Source organism: Octodon degus, unplaced genomic scaffold, assembly GCF_000260255.1.
Source record: "Octodon degus isolate 3935 unplaced genomic scaffold, OctDeg1.0 scaffold00052, whole genome shotgun sequence".
Classification (NCBI taxonomy): Eukaryota; Metazoa; Chordata; class Mammalia; order Rodentia; family Octodontidae; genus Octodon; species Octodon degus.
This window is the reverse complement of record NW_004524628.1, coordinates 6,090,432-6,109,490: the sequence shown is the minus strand read 5'-3', so window position 1 is coordinate 6,109,490 and position 19,059 is coordinate 6,090,432. Positions and strand designations below refer to the sequence as shown.

Here is a 19,059-nt window from a genome sequence, read left to right as displayed (position 1 = left end):
TGTTTTGATGACTTCCCATCTATCTGCAGACTTTGCTTCTGCGAGACTTACAATTTTGGCTGTGCTACAGCCGCCCATAGCCACTTCTGTGCCATCAAATTCCAGTTACAAGGGACGCACAGTTCTGCGCTCCCACCAAGACATGCCTTTCTCCAAAAGAGTTTAGAAACCAGATCTCCAAGCCAGTATCATAAAGGTAGCTGCTCAGCCCACAAGAACCTTGGGCTCACTAAGAGGCAGAAAGGCACACTGAGTGGAGTCTCCAGGCGATGCACCTGGAGCTCTCGATGCAGAGTAAAACTGTGGCCTTAGAAAAGAGCTGTGCAGCTTCTGAAAGAAGGTTCTGTGAGGAAGGGGCACCGGGGACCCACCGTGCACCAAAGCCCCTGTGATGAATGGCTCTGCAGCCAGACAAGGTCCTGGGATTCATGGCGAGTGAGTGGCTCCTCATCAGTCACAGATGCTCTTGCCATTTTGGAGCAGCTCCACGCAGGAGCCACTTTTCCTCTGGCGTGACACTCTTCACTCTCCCTGACTGTACATACAGGGTTCTTAAGGGGAGATTAATGTTTCCGCACAATACATAAAAATGTAAAGGGAAAGGTTAGGGAGAGATGGAGAGCAGTGCTAAAAGTCAGAGAGGAAAGCGGAGCACAAGGGCATGGGCCCACTACGGCCCTGGGATCACCTTGGGAAGGAGCCCAGGACTCAGAAGGGTGGCACAGGGAGGGACAGTCACTCCTGCAGACAGGCCCAGCCACAAGAAAGAGCAGTGTCCCAGTTATGCAGAAAATATGAAGGGGGATGTTGTGGCCCCCAGATAGTTTTGAATGCATGGTATGTTATATGTGTGCTTCTTTGTTCATGCATGTCCTAATGTCCCCAGCCAATCTGTCCATACCCGCAGTGCTAAGAAGCAGTGAATGTAAACACTGTTTCAGAATGTGTGGAACAACTGAGGTAGGACAGGAACACATCTCTGCTGTCCACAGGAGACATGATCACAGACTTTGCTAATAGAGTTCCAGCATAACCCTTCCCCTGGTTTCTCGGGCCACCCTTGTAATTGTAGGAAATGTTCCTTAGAGGTGAAACGAAGAAGTCACTTTCTGAAACCCAAGTTCAGAGACCTCAGACAAAGGACACTTGTCCTGGCAGCCCCCGACTCTGATAGTTTTGCTGATGCTGTGTAATCAGTGCGTGTGAAAAATGTGTACGCGTTGTGTCCTAGTGCTCTACCTCTTTCCTTTGGCATTGTGAGTACTACGGGCAGATTTCCCAGCGTGACAACATAATCCCAGAGAAGAAAGTGATGACCCATCGGATAAATTTTTTTGGTCAACTTGAATATGTAAACTTGTGATGATGTGGAAGGAACAGTCATATATTTGTGACAATTTTTAATATCATCATTGGTTTTCCATGCACAGTAAAAGTCATGAATCATGTAAAAATAATAGACACTTAGAAATGGGTCTTTCGCAGTCTCATTTTAAGAAACAGTTGGGCTGCAGCACTGGCATCTTTACCCTCAGAAGACGCCAGGATGGATTCACACAAAGCCATTTTCTGTGGCACCTCTGCTTGCATTTTTCCGAGTTTTTAGACACACAGTGCTCTTGGAACCAGAAGCCCTGTCTCCACATGGATCTGTGTGCATAACATTATGAATCTTGGCTTGGTCATTTGTTCTGGAGGCCTGTGTTGTAATCTCCACTGTGACCACCGGCTAAGGAAATTGCTTTTTGAAATGACGTTAATAGCTTGTTTGCGGTGATAACCAACACCTGCAATTAAGAGCTCACAGCCCCAGGAATAATGATTAAATCTTGGCTAAATGGATTTACCTCTCTTTGCATGCTGACTATATCAGGTGACCTCTAGGAAAATCTAAAGTTAGCAGTGATTGGTTTATTTCAGATTAATGTGTCTGCCCCAAACACTGTTATTTTTTTTTAAAGTAAAGTAATTGTGCAAAACTTAAAAATATAACATTCATTGCAGAGACTTGCAAACAAGAGAATCCGTCTACTCGGATGATGATTTTGGAGAATATTATGTTCATGAATGGACAGTTTTGAAGGTTAAATGAGGGCCGGCCAGATAACTCAGCAGATTAAAGCATCTGCTTAGGCAGACACAGGGACCAAGGTTTGATCCCCAGTGTGCTGTGCCAGCCCCGCCCCCGGGGTGCGCTGAGACCACACTCAGACTGGGCATGGTGGCGCATGCCTGTAATCCTAGCACTTGGGAGGCTGAAAACAGGAGAATCACTATGAGTCCAATCTGTGTAGTGAGAACCTGTAGACCCTGTAGTCCCTATACTAAGTACATTAAAAAAAAAAAAAAAAAAAGATACAGTGAGCTAGAAATCAGACATGGGCATTTCTAGTAACAGTTGCTATATTCTGTGATTATTCCAATCAATATCTGGCTACCTCAGAAACTCAGCAGTTGGCAATTGGCTACATAATTTTCAGGTTGCCCCATGATTCTGTTATTGTCTCCATAACAATTGGGACAAGCTCAAACATTAGCAAACGTCTTTTTGAAATTGGAGAACTCATTTATCACTGTTATTCTGAATTTCCTATTACTTGCCACTTATGCTTGTTGCGAAAAGAAATGTGTTTGTTATTTTGAGATCCTTGGATGAAAAACCCAGAACATGAAAGTATTATATTATTTTTAGTCATTTCTTTTGGCACTAACTCCACAATTACTCATCATCGTGACAGAAAGAGTAAAGAAGCAAAGAATGAGATTTGCATGGTGTTTCTTAGGGTCCTATTGCTTTTAAGTTCTTCCTAATAATATTTCCCAATAAATTCGTGCTACCAGTAGGTCTTAAGTAGGAGTTTGGGGTCATATATTAAACACATACCTTTTCCTGTGCCAACTATGTGATATTTCATTACTGTAATTTTTGTTTTTTCTCAGCTTGGCAATACCAGTAAATAAAAATGAAAAAATGCTCCGGTCTCCCATCTCTCCTCTTTCTGACGCCTCCAAACACAAATACTCCACCGAGGACTTGAGCTCTTCCAGCCGACCGCATGGCAATGCTGTGTTCACTTCCTCTTCTTCCAACAAAAAGCAGAAGGCCGACACCCAGCTGCAGTCCCATGCCACAGACCTCTTGGTTCGTTGACATGCTTCCTTTCCCAAGTAGAATCACTAACCCCATAACCCCTCTTCCACCAATGCAGGCAGAACTCAGGCTGGAGACCCTGTGGGGAACCACTGAAGGTAGCTTCTAGGGAGCTCTGGTATAGGAGATGACTCTTCCAGCTCCCCACAGAGAGCAAAGGGAGAAAGAACACACCCACAGAGAATTCCAAGCCTCCTGGCAGGATTTCAGAGCCCAGGGTAGCACTGTCCCAGGGGAGAACAGCCAACCAAGCCCCGTATTGGGAAAAATCCCTACCCTATGGCAGCTGAGTCTGGGACTGAAACACACCAGACACTTGGGGCTCCCCTCTGCCCTTGTTGACAGGTGAAGTGGCTACATGGGGGATCCTTATGGCACCCCTTTTCTGGTTATCTCAGGCAATTCCAGTGCTCCCCCAGGAGAAGCAGGCATTCGTAGCTAGTCTGGGTTTGCAGTATGGCCTGCTGTCCTGGCTACAGTGCAATCCTGCGCTGCTGCTGACTCTCTCTGAGGCTGTTTCTTCATCTGCACAGTAGCAGGTTGAGACTGCGAAGGCAGCATTCCCTAGAGACCCAGCCCCTCTGGAGGGCCCTGCAGCAGCATGATATTCGTGTTCCCCTGCTGCACCGTCCTCTGGTGGCCCCGGACCACACGGCCCCTCTGAGGCAGTCTGGGAACCCAGACAGCCCCTGAGTTCTGCCAGGTCACTGTGCCCATCAAACCCAGCTGGCTTTATGAGGCTGGCAGAGAGGTGACACTGGAGAACAGAACTGAGAAGAGAAAGACACAGGAGGGACATGGCAGTTAATGCGTTAGCCCATGAATGAAAGATGTGAGAGACTTGGCAGATGGTCACACAAGAGCCTAAATCTTACCACTTCCCAGACACTTAGGCCTCTGCACCCTCATTTGCAAATAATTTAATTCTAAGCTGAAAGAATCTAGAAAGGCTATATTAGAAAGCTGTAAAATAAAAGAACTAGCCACAAGTATGAAATAAAACTTTCAAGGATGTTGTTTGAGACAGCAGCTCCCTTAGGTAGCTCAAGCTGACTTTGATTTACTAGGTAGCCTGGGCTGGCCTTGAATTCATGAGGGTCCTCCTGTCTCAGCCTCCCTAATGCTGAGATTACAGGCACACACCACCTCAACCAATATAACAAAACTTCCCTTTGCCTCTAGATCCCTTATATCGCCAACAACTATGATATGCAAAAAACTACAAGTTACTTACAGATTGTATTTAGTGACTCATTCACCGAGCCTCTGCTTACTGAGCAAGTACTTATGTGCTAGGCTCTTTGCTGAGTACCAGGCATACAGTGATCGTCTAAAAGCATCTGTCTGTGCTGCAGGAAGCTCACAGTCAACTAGGGAGAGAGCTGGAGACGGGTATCAGAAAATCCTAATGTTATATCTTTAATCACTACCAAAAAGGAAATACAGAGAATTAATTTTTCTAATGAAGAGGTTTGCCCTGGTCCTGGAAACAGCAAATTTTTCTCTGTAAAATAGGATTTCTCAGCAGTGTTGACATTCTGGGCAGTGTAACTCACTGTTCCATGCACCACAGAATACTTAGCTGCAGCCATGGCCTTTCCAGTGGTATTGACCAAAAATATTTCTAGATATTGCCAAATTATCCCCCTCTGAGAACTGCTGCTGTAACAGGGCAGATAAGACTACAGTCGTGGGCCAAGTGTGCTAGACTATCCTAGCTACTCAGCTTTGTCATTATAAAGCAAACATAGTATCATCGGTGACAGGTAAACAGGCAGATATGATTGGTTTCCAATAAAACTTTATTAACAAAAAAGGCCAGGTTCAATCCACAGACCATAGAAAATTAACACTTGGATGTAAGCTTTCTGAAAGGCAAGTAGCAGTGCACTACAAGGTAAAGAGCATTGCTAGCTGCAGAAATAGCACATGCAAAGGCCCTGGGGAAAAAGTGAAAGCTGCCCACGAGTCTGAGGAACAAAGTGAACAGGGCAGCATGGCTAGGAGGTAGATCAGGACCAGCCTTGCAGGTTACAGAAGCCACTTGGCTGGTATTTCTCCTTTTACCACATGGGCACCATTGGAGGCATTGAAGAACTATCTCAGCAAGTTAGCATCTAGTTTTCCTGGACATGTATCATGATAGAACTGTTAAGCAGAAAACCAGCCCATCTTTTAGGGATACATTCAGTTATTCAAAGGAATCAATTACATAACCAAAGGTAATCTGATGATGTATGTGTTCACACACATTAGGTGCTATGCCCATATCTGCACCTACAAGTTGAGCATCTCTAATCCAAAATGCTCCAAAATCCAATGCTTGTTCAGCATCACTGAGGTGATCACTAAGGCAGAAAATTCTATAGCTGGCTCTGTGATAAGTCACAGTCAAAAGGCACAAAAATCATTAAAACTATTGTAGAAAGTTGCCTTGGGCTATGGGGATGAGGTCTGGAAAACAGATGAATTTAATGTTTAGATTTGGGTCCCAAATTTCAGGTATTTCATCTTAAATATGCGAATGTATAGCTGTCTAGGATCATGAACTTAATTCATCATATGATTTTGGAAAAAATGGCCATGTTTGTGCTTGGGTGGGAGAAATGGCTGCACTCATGTTTGTTGCCATATGCAGAGAGTTTGCAAACAAGCACAAAACTTTGCCAGACACTTCTGTTTGAGAAGCACATTGTTTGCAAAAAGTGTTCGTGAACTGAGGCACCCCCCTATTCCAAAATCTGAAAAAAAAAAAAAAAAAAAGGGCCAGGGAGATGGCTCAGTAGAATAAGTGACTGCCTGGTAAGCACAGGGTCCTGAGCTTAATCCCCAGTACTGAAAAAAAAAACAAAAATCCCAAATTTTAACATTTCTGGTCCCAAGCACTTCAGATAAGAGATATTCAATTGTATACCTTTTTATTTATTAAGATAAAAAAATTCCTCTATAAAAGACAAAGTTTCTATATGAACAAAAGCTGTTCCAGTTAGTGGGCTGCTGTTCCCACTGGGGGACCAATATCTCAAAGACTTCTGTGTTTTTGTTGTCTAGAAAACAGCTCACAACTCCGAAAATGGTGTCCTCCACAGCAAGTCACGACCACAAACAGAGCCCTGGTCGCCAGGCTCCAATGGCCACAGGGACTGCAAGAGGCAGAAACTGGTCTTCGATGATATGTGAGTTTGGAATGAATATATATATATATATATATATATATATATATATATATATATATACACACACACACACACACACACACACACACACACCCCAAGGGAAAGGTAAAAATGGACATTCCCCAGGTAGATGGGTTATAGTTATCTGATGATGTGACCATTTTCTCTTGCATGACTTGATCATTTAAATGTCTGTCTCAAATGGAACTTTAACTTTATGTATACCCTAAGTTCTGCTGAGGATTTTTTGAACAGACAAAACCACCAAGGCTATGGGCTGGGGAAATAGCTCAGCAGTCTAAGTGCCTGCCTGGCAAGCACAAGGACCCGGGTTCAATCCTTGGTACCACATGCTGAGCCGGCTGCCAAAACCGGGTGGCAGTGGTGTATGTCTATAATCCAGCATTAGTGAGGCTGACAGGAGGAGGATCACTGCAAGTCTGAACTGCATAGCAGACCTTGTACCAAGTAAATAAAATACTTTTTAAAATTTAAAAAAATAAAAACCCACCAAGACTAATGGGTTTTCTCCTAGACTATCAGAAAGCTGAAGCAAACAACACTGATTATGGAGATCTATTTTGTGTTCTGATGGTGTTAGCCTACCAAAAAAGAAAGCATGTTCACTTTCATAAATTATAACAAGCAAAGAATAGTAGTTATTTACTCTCAAAAGCTTCTTTTCCTCCAAATTATTATATTCTCCATAACAGTATAAATGATTCCTATCCTGTCATCCTTCACTGGGTTTAGCTCTGAAACTCTAATGTAGATTGCAGTTTCCAGCATTAGTTTCAAAGAAGAAATGAGAAAAAGAAAAATAACAAGAACATCCTAGAATGCCCTTGAGAGGCTGAATTGAAAATTATTTAGGCTCCTAGAGAACGAAACAGAGTCAAGAACAAGCCCAGAAGTACAAGGTGGGGTTTCCAGGTCGAAGCCTGTCTGGGTTGTGGGAGACCTCTGGAAGCCCTGGAGAGCATATCTGTGGGAGGCAGAAAGAATGAAGTCCTGAGGTGGGGCCACATGCGAATGCGAGAGCTCCTGCCTACTCCAGCTGCAGAAACTTGAATTAGGAAATAGATCATTCATGTGTTCAAGTCCCACTTCCTCAGAAAAAAAAGAGACAACAGCAGAAACAATGCCATGCATCCCTGTGAGGGGTTCCTGAGGTCCAGGAGGTGGCACCTCAGAGGGCTGGCACCTGGGGAAGTGTAAGCTGACAGCGGCCATCCTCATCCAGGCAGAGAAGCATGCAGGAAGGCTCTGGTGGAGGAGAGCTGCTCAGCTCATGACCTTCAGGAAGCAGAGCGTGAAGGGAGGAGCTGGGGAGGGAAACGCCCGCAGGCCACACCCACAGTGATCACCTCTTCCAGCTAGACTCGGCCTCTGAGCAGCAAGCCAGCTGTGAGCCCTCAATCACTTTCCAGGAGATCCTCCTGGAACTGCAGGATGCTTTAGGGGGACATCTGGGCAGAAAACGTAACACCTGTTGATGTCACTGAGCCATGAGAATACCAAGTCATGCACTCTCTTCAAGGATAGCCAGGATGTCAGAAAGTTACTTAGGGTTCAGAGTTGGGAAGCTGAAAGGCAAATCCACTTTAAAAAAAAAAAATTCATTTAAGGAACCCATTGCCGGATAATTCCCTTCTGCTCCTCCCACCTCATCCCCTTCCTCTCTCCCACCACACTTACGGAGCAGGGTGGAAAGTGGTCATCAACCTCCAGGGAGGGCCCATAAGGAGGGCACCCTCAGCAGGACAACTGAACTTCTATTTAGGATTCTGCAGTGGAAACTTCCTCTGGACGTTAGACAAGCTTAGGGTCATTTTTAAGGACAGCCATCTGAAGTTCATATTTGAAAGTCAGAACCAATAACATGATGAGTGAGAAGGAGCGCTGGACGCTGAGATGCTGACAACACTGAACACTTCCAGTGCATGGTTTTAGGAGCATGGTATATAAACGAGGAACACAGGCAGACCAGCCCTTTTGGAAAAAGAAGATGCAAGCAGTTTTCCAAGGTATGGATCAGAAAGCTGAGTCCCAAGTAGCAACAACAAAATGATTGTACTAAGAGCTGCAGTTTCTTGGACATCTTACAAAAGCAACTATTTCTCAATCTGCTAGGGCTGAGGCTAATAGAATCTTACTATCTGTGTCAAGGAAGAGGCTGTTTTAATTTGCTGTGCTCAAAGCAATATGTGTAATTTTTTCTGGTTAATAGCTACAATGAGACTATTTTTCCTTTTTTGGCTATAGACACAATAAAGTCAAAACATGCTCCATCCTATGGAGAGAGAGAGAGATGTGGAATTCCAGTTGCCACTTGTCCCAATTGATTTGAACTCTATAACTGTAACATAAACATGTGATTCAGACCTGCCACTAGAACACAGAACTAGGAAAGTCCATGGGAAGATCTTCAAGTTTAAAAAGCAAACTACACATTTTATGTTCCTATAAAATAGGTGTAGGGAGCCAAGGATGTTGCTCAGTGGCACAGTTCCTGCTTGGCAAGCACAAGGTCCTGAGTTCAATTCCTGGTACCAAAATACAAAAATAGGGGCTGGAGAGATAGTTTAGCGGTCTAAGTGCCTACCTGGCAAGTGCAAAGACTTGCGTTCAATCTCTGGTACCACAGGCTGTGCCAGCCCTGAAACCAGGCATGGTAGCCCGTGCCTATAATCCCAGAACTGAAGAGGCTGAGACAGGAGGATCACTATGAGTCTAAACTGTGTAATGGGACACTGTACCAAATAAATAAATATTTTTATGTAAAATAAGTGTCCTTCAAGAGATCAGTCACTCAAAATTGTGTAAGATGTCTCCTAGGCACATTGGATGTGTGCTGAAAAGCTACTAATTGCCAGCTATGGGGTGAGAATTAAGGGACAAAGAATCTCAGCTCTGTGGGGGAGAGGCAGTGAGTTAAACCGCTGAGTACCCTCCCTCCCTTCCTCCTCCTCGTCCTCCTCCTCCCCTGCAATTCCCATTGCTCCACCCAGCGCCGCATGGACCAAGGAGGTTCTCAGCCCCTGTCACTTTTCCAGGTGTCTCATCACTGAAGGTGTCAACAAGCACTGAACTGACCAAAGAGAGGTGACAAGAGGAAGAAATGACTAAATATAATTATCGCCCCAGTCACTTAGAGTTGATTGAAATCCAGTCATAGTCATCCAAAACCTAACAGATGCCATGCTACCATTCAGTTTTTAAAGCCACGGCACGTCGCGTTTTTTTAAGTAAACTCATCTTTTTGTATTATAAATACTCGTTAATGGTTGAATAAACATGGGATTCAGACAGCAGCTGAACCCGGTGGGCTGTCAGTAACGAGCACAGAGTGAACACAGCTGAATTATAAATAACCTTCCCCGGGGAGCACCTGGAATTGTATGCTTTCTTTCTCCATGAAGCTGCATGCAGGTAAGTTTAAATTCAGGGGCTTCCATGCCCCTTTCCTAGGCTGCTTACCAATTAAGCAGCTACTTGTTTGCACCTTGGGGATGCAGGCGGAACTGAACAGAATAACACTTACTTTAAAAGTGGGATCCAGGTCAGCTTGTTCTCAGTAAAATGTAGCTCAGATTGGTGGCAGTGCAAATGCACCTCATCCCCTGACATTTAGCAAGCGCGTGACATTCACTGCTCAACAGCCACAGCATTAAGGTGATGGTGGTGTGATTACCAAAGTTTTGTTTGAAAAAAAAAAGTGTAGGACTTTATGACAATGAGTGACAGCGCTTGACTCTGCTCAAAGCCTAGAAACTGCTCTCCTGTGGGCAATGCTGTGTGCTATAAGTCACCGAGCATCATCTTTAGTGACAGGGAAGTCCTTGAGGATGCCAGGGTCGGGAAGGCTCATGCAGGAGTCCTGACTTTGCAGAGCTGAGCGTGAATATTGGGTGGAGAAGCCGGCAAGCCCAGGTGCCAGTGCTACCAGCTGCTCCCCAAAGGGTGCGCCATCTCTCCTTGGACAACCAGCATGCAGCCAGGCCACCCCATCTGTCTCTTGGCTCCCTAAAGCTTCCCAGGCCACGTGACCACCCCTGGGGCCGTGGGCCCCTGAAATGGGGCTGGGAGGAAAGAACAGGGACTTGACATTTGTAATGTCATTACGCACAGCAGCCTCAGAGCTCAAAGAGCTTTAATTTTACAGACGGTGGAAAGATTCCTGTGTGTAAAAGGTTAGCTCTCTTGCAGCATGACTTAATAAAAAAAAAAAAAAGACACCCTTGAATGGGTAGCATGCCAGCCAGCCAGAGTGTGATCTCCTGACCACGGCCGCCGCCTCCTGAGGTGCTCCTCTGCCCAAGGTGATTCCAAGCTTCATCTACCATTTGGTTTTCCTGGTAAATGAGTCTGGCCAGCCAGATAGCTGAGCAGACTAAAGCGCCAGGGTTTGATCCCAGGTGTGCAGTGTCAGCCCCACCCCTGGGTCATGCTTAGCCGGCGATTGAAACTGGGTATGGTGGCAACTGGGTGTGGTGGCACATGCCTGTAATCCCAGCACTTGGGAGGCTGAAGACAGGAGACTCACTGTGAGTCTTATCTACATAGTGAGACCCTGTAGACCCTGTACTAAATACATTTTTAAAAAAAGAAAGAAAATGAACAAACTGGAATCCACCTTAAATCCCTGCATGGAAGCCAAGTCCTTCTTTTCTCCTGACTAAAACAAAAAGGAAGAGGAAAACCATGGAGTCGGCATGGACGAGGAGAGCAAGGGCATTTGGGTCTCCCTGGAGAAAATGCAAGCTCTTTGATCACTTTGGGATTTGGTAAAATGGCTTTCTTTTAAATGTCATGCCCGGAGAGGAACAACAGTGAAAACGATCACTTTCCGTTTCAGCAGAAAGTTGCTTGCGAGTGAATAACAAGAAGCCGGCCCGCTTAGCCTGCATGTCCTGGTGAGCACAGGCTGCTGCCGCGGGCGGCAGGAGTGGAGCCTGTAGGAAACAGCAGATGTTGCTGGCTCTGCTGACAGCCAGTTCCCAGGGACTTGGCCCAGTCAGCATCAAGGTTGTGCACGCAGAAGCTGTGTTAGGATCCCTGCTGACTACACTCAGTCTTCTTGCACCCACGGGGAAGTCTCCTGGCAGCACTCAGAGCTCTCTAACTCCAAAATGATCCTTCCTTGGGGATTCCTTGGAGCTGAGGGTGGCGCTCAATGGTTAGTGCGCTTGCTCAGCCAGCGCAAAGCCCTAACCCCGCGAAAACAAAGATGATGGTTCACTGCATTGAAAAGAATTATTTGGGGTGGAGGAGATAGCTTGGCGGTCAAAGTGCCTACCTGACAAGCACAAGGATCCAGGTTCGATCCCCGGTACTGCATACTGTGCCGGTCCCAGAACCTCAGGTGTGCCAACCACCAAAACCCGTTGTGGTGGTGGCTGTAATCCCAGCACTGGGGAGGCTGAGGCAAGAGGACCACTACAAGTCTGAGCTGCATAGGGAAACCCTGTTCATAAAATAAATAAATGCTTTTTTAATTATAAAAATAAAAGGAATTCTTTAATGTGTCACTCATCCTCCTCTGAAAGAAAGCTGCTCAGCGTTTGGGATATGGCCACATGGTGGGGCTCCTCCAAGCTGACGCATACGAGGCCCAGCAGCGTGCTCCTTCAGGAGGCACAGCCTGTCTGGTGTGCGTCTCAGTTTCCCTAAGAAAGCTGTCCAGATTCCTGCCACCTGGAGGAACCCACCTGCTCAAACACAATGCACTGCACTCCCCCATAGCTAGCTGGAAACAGGCTGGCTCAGTGTGGGCACTGTTCACAGAGGCGGAATTCCAGCCAGGAGCCCCCTGCCAATGTCTCCGCGGGGGACCATTCGGCTCCACAGCCGCAAAGAGCAAAAAGCAAGGTCGCTTTAGTACTCCTGTGCTGGAAGAAATACTAGAGTGCTGACACCATGTTGCTTATGAAGCCGGGCCCTGCATCTGCAGGCAGGGTGGGGAGAAGTGGAGGAGAAGAAAGGAAACTTCCAGAAGGATGTTTGGATCTGCAGTTAGTTCCTGTTTGTGGCAGAGAGTTCCTGTTACGAAGATACATGTGGCTGCGCCCAGCCTTCTGGAGCACTGGCCCATTTCCCAAGAATACAAGACACACAGTGACATTTATGTTTAGTTGAACTTCTATTAGGCTTACTGTGAATCATCATAAAATAGCATCATAGGAGAAACAGTGCGAAGAACATTATCGCACAGATGAGAAAGCAAAAGCTCAGTTTTCCATAGTGAAACAATGGAAGATTAGATGAAAACCTGTTTGAACCTGAGATAATTAGACTGTACTTTTGTGCCTCTGCTGTGTGATACTCTGTGGTAGCAGTTTTGCTTTTCCTGTGAACCAGTGTGTTGCAGTGAATTCATGGCCATGCTGGACAAGCGTGACATGCCGTGGGTCCCAACAGCTTTGTCGTGTCTCATCTAGGAGTGTAGCACTGGAAATCATCTGAGGAGGGAAAATGGGCCAATCATCAGGCCATCTTCAGTGGCTCAGTGTAGGGAGCCCTCCATTATATGCAAAATGAGAATTCTAGGCAATGTGTCCCTAAGTGGTCCCTTTTCTTTCAGTGTAGCAGGTACAGTCATAGCTTCCAGGATAGTCGGAAAATTATCCACATGTACTACTTTGAGTTTGTGACTCAGCCTCCATACCAGGCTTTTAAAGGTGCATTTATATGCTGCAGATAAAAACTGTCGATTACAAAGTCTGTAGTAGGGATTTTAAGCCACCGCCACCTGTAAGGGTAATTCAGAAGGCTGGTGAGACTAAGATACCATGGCTTATTTCCAACAGCATCCTTTCATGAGAATGAAATGCATTTGAAATGACGGTCTGTTAGTGACAGGGTCTACAAAACAGGACAAGAAGAAAATGACCAAACTTCCATGCTAAGAGTGCAGAGCAGATGATGCACAGCATTTCAGGTTGCCATGGCGACACTCCCTGGCTCACTGAATGTGATGCTGCAACCCATCAGAAGGGACCAACCTTCTCTGAGCTCAGACAAATCTGGCAGTTCAAGAAGGTCTTGTTCCCCTTCTGTCATGTCCCTAAATAAAACTACAGGGTGGGAAAGACCAGAGAGGTCTGCACCATGCTAAAAATGCAATGAACATAGCTGGGTACAGCTCAGAAGGTAATTGGAAGACCCCAAGTATAGTGTAAACAAGAAGTGCCAGAGGAGATCGGGACACAGATGAGCTTGGATGAAAGTTACTGGATAGGCCTGAGGGTAGAGTTTGAGATTCCTCGGTACAGTCCAAGCAGCAGGGAGGGCTGGGCAGAGCTCCTGAGACAGAGATAGCAGGTCATCAGGCAGGACAGAAGCCAGCCCAGACTTTGGTCCAAGGCTGCCATGAGGAAGGGATGGGGTGGAGAGGATGGGGCCAGATTATGGGAGCTGAGCTGAGATTTGACCTCAGAGGCCATGGAGATTTATCTAAGTCTCTGAGCAGGATGGTAATCTGATAAAAGTCATGTTTGATAGACACTGCTTGGGAGTACAGCACAGGGGTCAGTGACAGGTACAGGGACCAGAAAAGTGATAAAAGCCTGGGTGTTGGAGGTAGCTGTGGTCTTCAAGAGCAGTTGTTCACAAGGAAGCATTCAAGCATTTGGTACTGAGGGAGGAAGGGAACATGATTCTGGAACTCCTCTCCTGTACCCCATCCACCTGGGAGTCAGATCTGAGTTTGGGCTAGTTGTAAGTTCTATCATCCCTCTACTTTGGAATATGAAATAAATAGAGAGGGTTTCAGGGCAGTGAAACTACTGTGCGATACTATAATGGTGGAGACTTGTCATTATACAGTTGTTCAAATCCACAAAATGTACACCAGCTTATGGGCTTTAATCATTGTCACTGTAGATTCATCTATTATTACAAGACAAACAATGCCCACCCTTGTTCAGGGTATTTGTAGAAAGGATGTTTGTATACCTGGGAAAGAGGGTACATAAGGACCCTCTGTACTTTCTGTTCAGTTTTGTTGTGACACTAAAACTGCTCTAAAATAAGAAGTTTATTTGAAAATAGAAACAAATGAGCAGGAACAGCAACAGTAATAATGCAACTTGGCAGAACCAAAATCAAAGACAAACAGACAATCGCTATGGAGACAAAGGTCAGTGTGCAGCCGAAGACAACAAAGCACAGAGCCACTCAATGTAGGAGGCATGGGTGTGTGGGAGAGGAGCTACCAAGGCAGAGCTCCCTGGAGCAGGGCCTTCCTAGAAAGGAAACCTTGGCCCTTCCCACTAACGAGAGACCCACTAAGAAGAATGGGCAAGAACCAAGGGGTTGCAGTCCATACCCTCAGGAAACTCTGCAGCTGTGTTGTCACTTGGTTTTTGGATACACTAACTTGCCACCCTCAGTGCTGACAATATTGTACAGAGAAGTAAAGGACAGTGTCCCGAACCAGCGGGTCAGTCAACGAAGGTCACCTGGGAGAGGAGCAGGGAATTGAAGAGGGGACAAAGGACAGGAGATGTGAGAAATGGAGACAAGACAGGATTCTGATCAAGTCTCGTTTATTCAGGGGAGATGCTGGGTATATATAGTGGAGGCATAGGGAAATGACGTCGGCGGGTAAAAGGCACGAGTAACTAGGCATTCGGGCTATGACAGGAAGTCCCACCTCCTGGGCATAGCAGGAGACTTACAGGAAATAGGCGGAGTAAGAACTAGGAACCTAACTCAGCAGAGGTAGGGGAGGAGGAACCCGGAAACCCACGTGCAATAGGATTGGAGGCCTGGAGTTATTGTGCCTCCCACAGGACAGGAAACAACATCCTTTTGTTGCTTCAGTGACATTTTGGATCTAACACTAATTGTTTGCTATGATTCTGACTTTGAATGATTGATTGATTGATTGATTGATTGGAATTTTTAATCCATTGTTATGCATTGTCACTGTATGCATTGTTTCTCTTAAGTATTTTGACCTCTAAGGATAAAGGGATGCTCTGACTTAATATTACAATAAAGCAAAGGCCCATCAGAACCTGAAACAAGACAGTTTGTACTAAGCTGATTGTGAGGCAATTAGTTAAATAGTTTGTGACTGATACACTATTTATATCATATTTCCATTCCAGCAGTCCTGGCTTATGTGTGATACTCACAAATAATTCTGTTGTGTTGATTACATAAAGACCCATAGCAAAAAGATAGTTGGTGCTGATAGCCCATAAAGGGTGCAAAGTACAGTCTTCTAAAAAATAAAGTGTTCATCTGACTAAGCATTTAAAGGTTCAGTGGAATTCATAGCTCAGTGTAACTTGGGGTCATTATGCACATTCGGATCAGTCTCGGGATGAATTACCTTCATCTCCCGGAAGAATCGGTGCTGGCCAGGGTTATTGCTTTAATAATGCACATGTCTGCTGTTAATGTTTACCAGCTAGCTAATCAGCGCTCCAGAGAATACATGCCATGTTTGCGTTGTTACAATGTAGACATCATTCCGCAGTTAACTTCATTACAACTAGAAAATAATCAGGCAGCATTACATTTTTTCATTTTTCACTGTGAGGCTTTAAAATAATTAAATATATCCACATACCACTCTAGGTACCATTTATGCATACAGATGACATTTATATTCACAAGGCTACATAAATATTCACACTCATACATATCCATGCGATTCTTATGAGGTATATTTACAATCTGCACAGTAAAGGAGGATTGTTTTGTGTTGTTATAGTACAAAATAAGATTTTCCACTTATTTTCCTAACCATACAGTAAATAGTGTGATTCACAAATTAGGCACTGGGGGGCCACGTGAAAGCTGCCATGAATGCTGAGTGAATGAGTACATGGAGTGGGTTTTGACTTGAGAACTTAAGAGAAAAATAATTACAGTCTTTTACACACAGAGAATAATTTGGAAGGGCCAAAAAAAAAAAAAAAATACTTGATGCTATGTTAAGCATAGTTTTTAAATTATGCTTTATGTTTGAGAGAAGGTAAAGAATATTTTCAAAAGATTTTGTACTTAAGCAATAATGACATTTAATATCATTCTCTCCTTGTAGGCCTCGCAGTGCAGATTATTTTATGCAGGAAGCTAAACGAATGAAGCATAAAGCAGACGCGATGGTGAGACCGTTTTCTTTCTGGATACGTTCATCCAAATTATGTTTGTACTGCTGCTTCATCAATGGGGCAGTATAGCTGGGGGTAATTATAAAATCTATTACAAGGATGGCTGGGCCTGTTAAATGGAGAAATGTTTATGTAATCAAGTGCTCATAGCCCAATACATTATGACTTCAACCAATAATGTCTGACTAGGAGAAAGCCTTAGGTAAATGAACACTTCAGTTCAGTCCCAAGGTTTGCATGATAACTGAGCCAACTGAGTCAGTGGGTGATAACATTCTTAAAAAAAAAAAAAAAAAAAAAAAAACCACCTAGATTTGCAATTTTTTGCCCTTTAATTAGCTTGGCCAATTCTTGGCTTGGTACCAGGATCAAATCTCTTTTCAAAAACACTTGTGTTTTTTCATATGCATCTGTCAAAACAAATGCTTTTTGTCATCTGTACAATACTATTATCTGCACATAAAACCATAAAGCCACCATCATTTGAAGTTTCTAAAGACTATTCTTACTTGAGTAATCTCCTGTTTCGGGAGTTTGACTCCTTCAAGAGATAGAAAATTTCAGGGGTTTTTTTTTTATTAAGAGTTCATAAAGTTCTGTTCCATCTTAAGGCCCCATCCTGAAGGACTGCATCCTGCCTGATAATTCCAGTTTTATTCCCCTCCAGTCACTCCAGGGGTGGAGGGAGATGAAGGAGGCATTTCAGATGACTTTGAGAATGTTATTCTGGTATTGAGGATTCTTTGCAGGGGGGTGGGGTGCAAGTATCAGGAATCGAGCTCAGGACCTTGCACTTGCCAGGCAGGTGCTATGCTGCTAAGCTACATCCGCAGCCCTGGTCTTGAGGAGTTTTAAACCCTTACAGTCTGTCTTTCCCACTGCCACCAATGTCACCCATCAAAGGTGGATTTGTATGGAGCCACTACCAAGGACACTAGGGCACAAAGGAAATGCCCAGAGTAACAGAAAATAGAGGTGAGAAAAAGCCATAGTTCTTGCCCACACAATCCCCTAGTCTGATGGAGCATTCAGGTCACCTGAGAAAGCTGGCGCATGGCCATTATTGGAGAAAAACATCAATTTGTGTTATTGTTGTTGGATGGGGAATTGAACCCAGGATCTTTGCATTGATCTCCAAGGACAGCTTATTCTTTTTAATTTTTTGAGTTCAGGTCTTGCTAAGTTGCACAAGATGAATTCAAATTTGCAAGTCTCCTGTCTCAGCCTCCCAGAGTGCTGGCATTCCAGGCCTACACCACCACACCCAACCCAGCAGTGAGATTTTCTGCCTGAATTCATCATCCAAAATCTGTTGGCCCTGTTCAGTCAGTGCTATCGTGTTCCACGCTGCCTTTCCCATCAACTGGTTCCTAAGAGATGGGCACTGCACCAGCCAGGCGGTCTCAGACCAACCTGTGGCCTCACTGATGTCAGCCACTGGGCCGGTGCACTTGCAGAGCTTCACACCCACTCACACGCACACGCTGGCTGGCACTCTCAGGCACACTCAGGCCCTCAGCACCCTCCTACATCCAGCCACTGCACATCCAGTTCTCCTTCCTGGGCATTCCCTGAGGCCCTGTCCCTCCTCCCTCCTCCCATCTCACTTGCATGCCACCCCCATTACACATTTTGTTACACACAAACCCCTGCACAGGTTGAACCATTTTGTGGCTGCACAGTGCCTGTCTCCAAATGTACTGCGTGTTCCTGGTAAGGAGCTTTTGTGTGTCAGATGCACACAGCTCAGAGCTGAGTGCTTTAGAAAATACCTAGTGAGTGAAATGATTTCCTTAATCTGAAAGTATTGCCAAAAAATACTGCTTAAGAGCCTGTTTCATTTATAAGCTGTTTAAAAATTTGATTTGCTAATGAAGAGCAGTTTTGTTCAGTATCTCTGTTTTGTAACATAGTATTACTAATGACGTTTCGGAGAGTTTTGCCTTATTTTTTTTTAATAGCAAGGCTTAGAATAGCATTTAGCATTCTGATTTTTTTTATTGATGAATAAATAATTTGAAAATTGAAGAGGTTCCTCAGGCCAAAGTGTGACTACATAATTTATCTGTAGGGAGTAGCAATGTGTGCAGCAAGGAACTGATGTGTGAAAGTCATAAGTTTATGAAAATGTAAGAATATAAAGCTGATTGATGATTAACATCTCTGATGTGAGAAAAGAGTAACATAAATTTAAATGACTACAGGTAATCCAGAAACCCATTTTTATTATTGATTTTCAACTTTCTGATCCATTCTGGCAAAGCTAAAATGGTGCCTTGATTTTTATCTTCTTCCTTTCCCTTCTTACTCTAGTTGAGGTCATAACTATTAACGACAAAAAAAAAAAAGATGAAGGCATGCAGGTGGAAATAATTATATTAGTCAGATTTCCCATTGCTAGGACCCAATACCCACAGCTGAGAGGAGCAGAGGCTTCCTGGGGCTCGTTGTAAGGGTCGAGTTGCTGCGAAGAAAGACCCCAAGAGTCGGTCTCTCATGCAAATCACAAAGGGGAAGTTTTATTGTCTACCTATATGTAGGGTGGTCTGCACACGCAGGAGCAGAGCGCGCCTTCAGTGTAGCAGGCATAGTTTTTAAAGGC

The 19,059-nt window shown here is 44.7% G+C and overlaps 1 protein-coding gene across 4 annotated transcripts in view; it reads left to right on the top strand.

The window, feature by feature from the left end:
- Window positions 1–19,059, top strand: part of Aff3 (AF4/FMR2 family member 3) — a 535,781-nt gene that overhangs the window by 497,416 nt on the left and 19,306 nt on the right. For all 4 annotated transcript variants that reach the window (XM_023717412.1, XM_023717409.1, XM_023717411.1 and 1 more), the window contains 3 exons: window positions 2,941–3,142; window positions 6,203–6,327; window positions 16,388–16,451. In XM_023717412.1, the coding sequence (XP_023573180.1) occupies window positions 2,941–3,142; window positions 6,203–6,327; window positions 16,388–16,451 (391 nt within the window). The remainder of the gene's footprint in view (window positions 1–2,940; window positions 3,143–6,202; window positions 6,328–16,387; window positions 16,452–19,059) is intronic.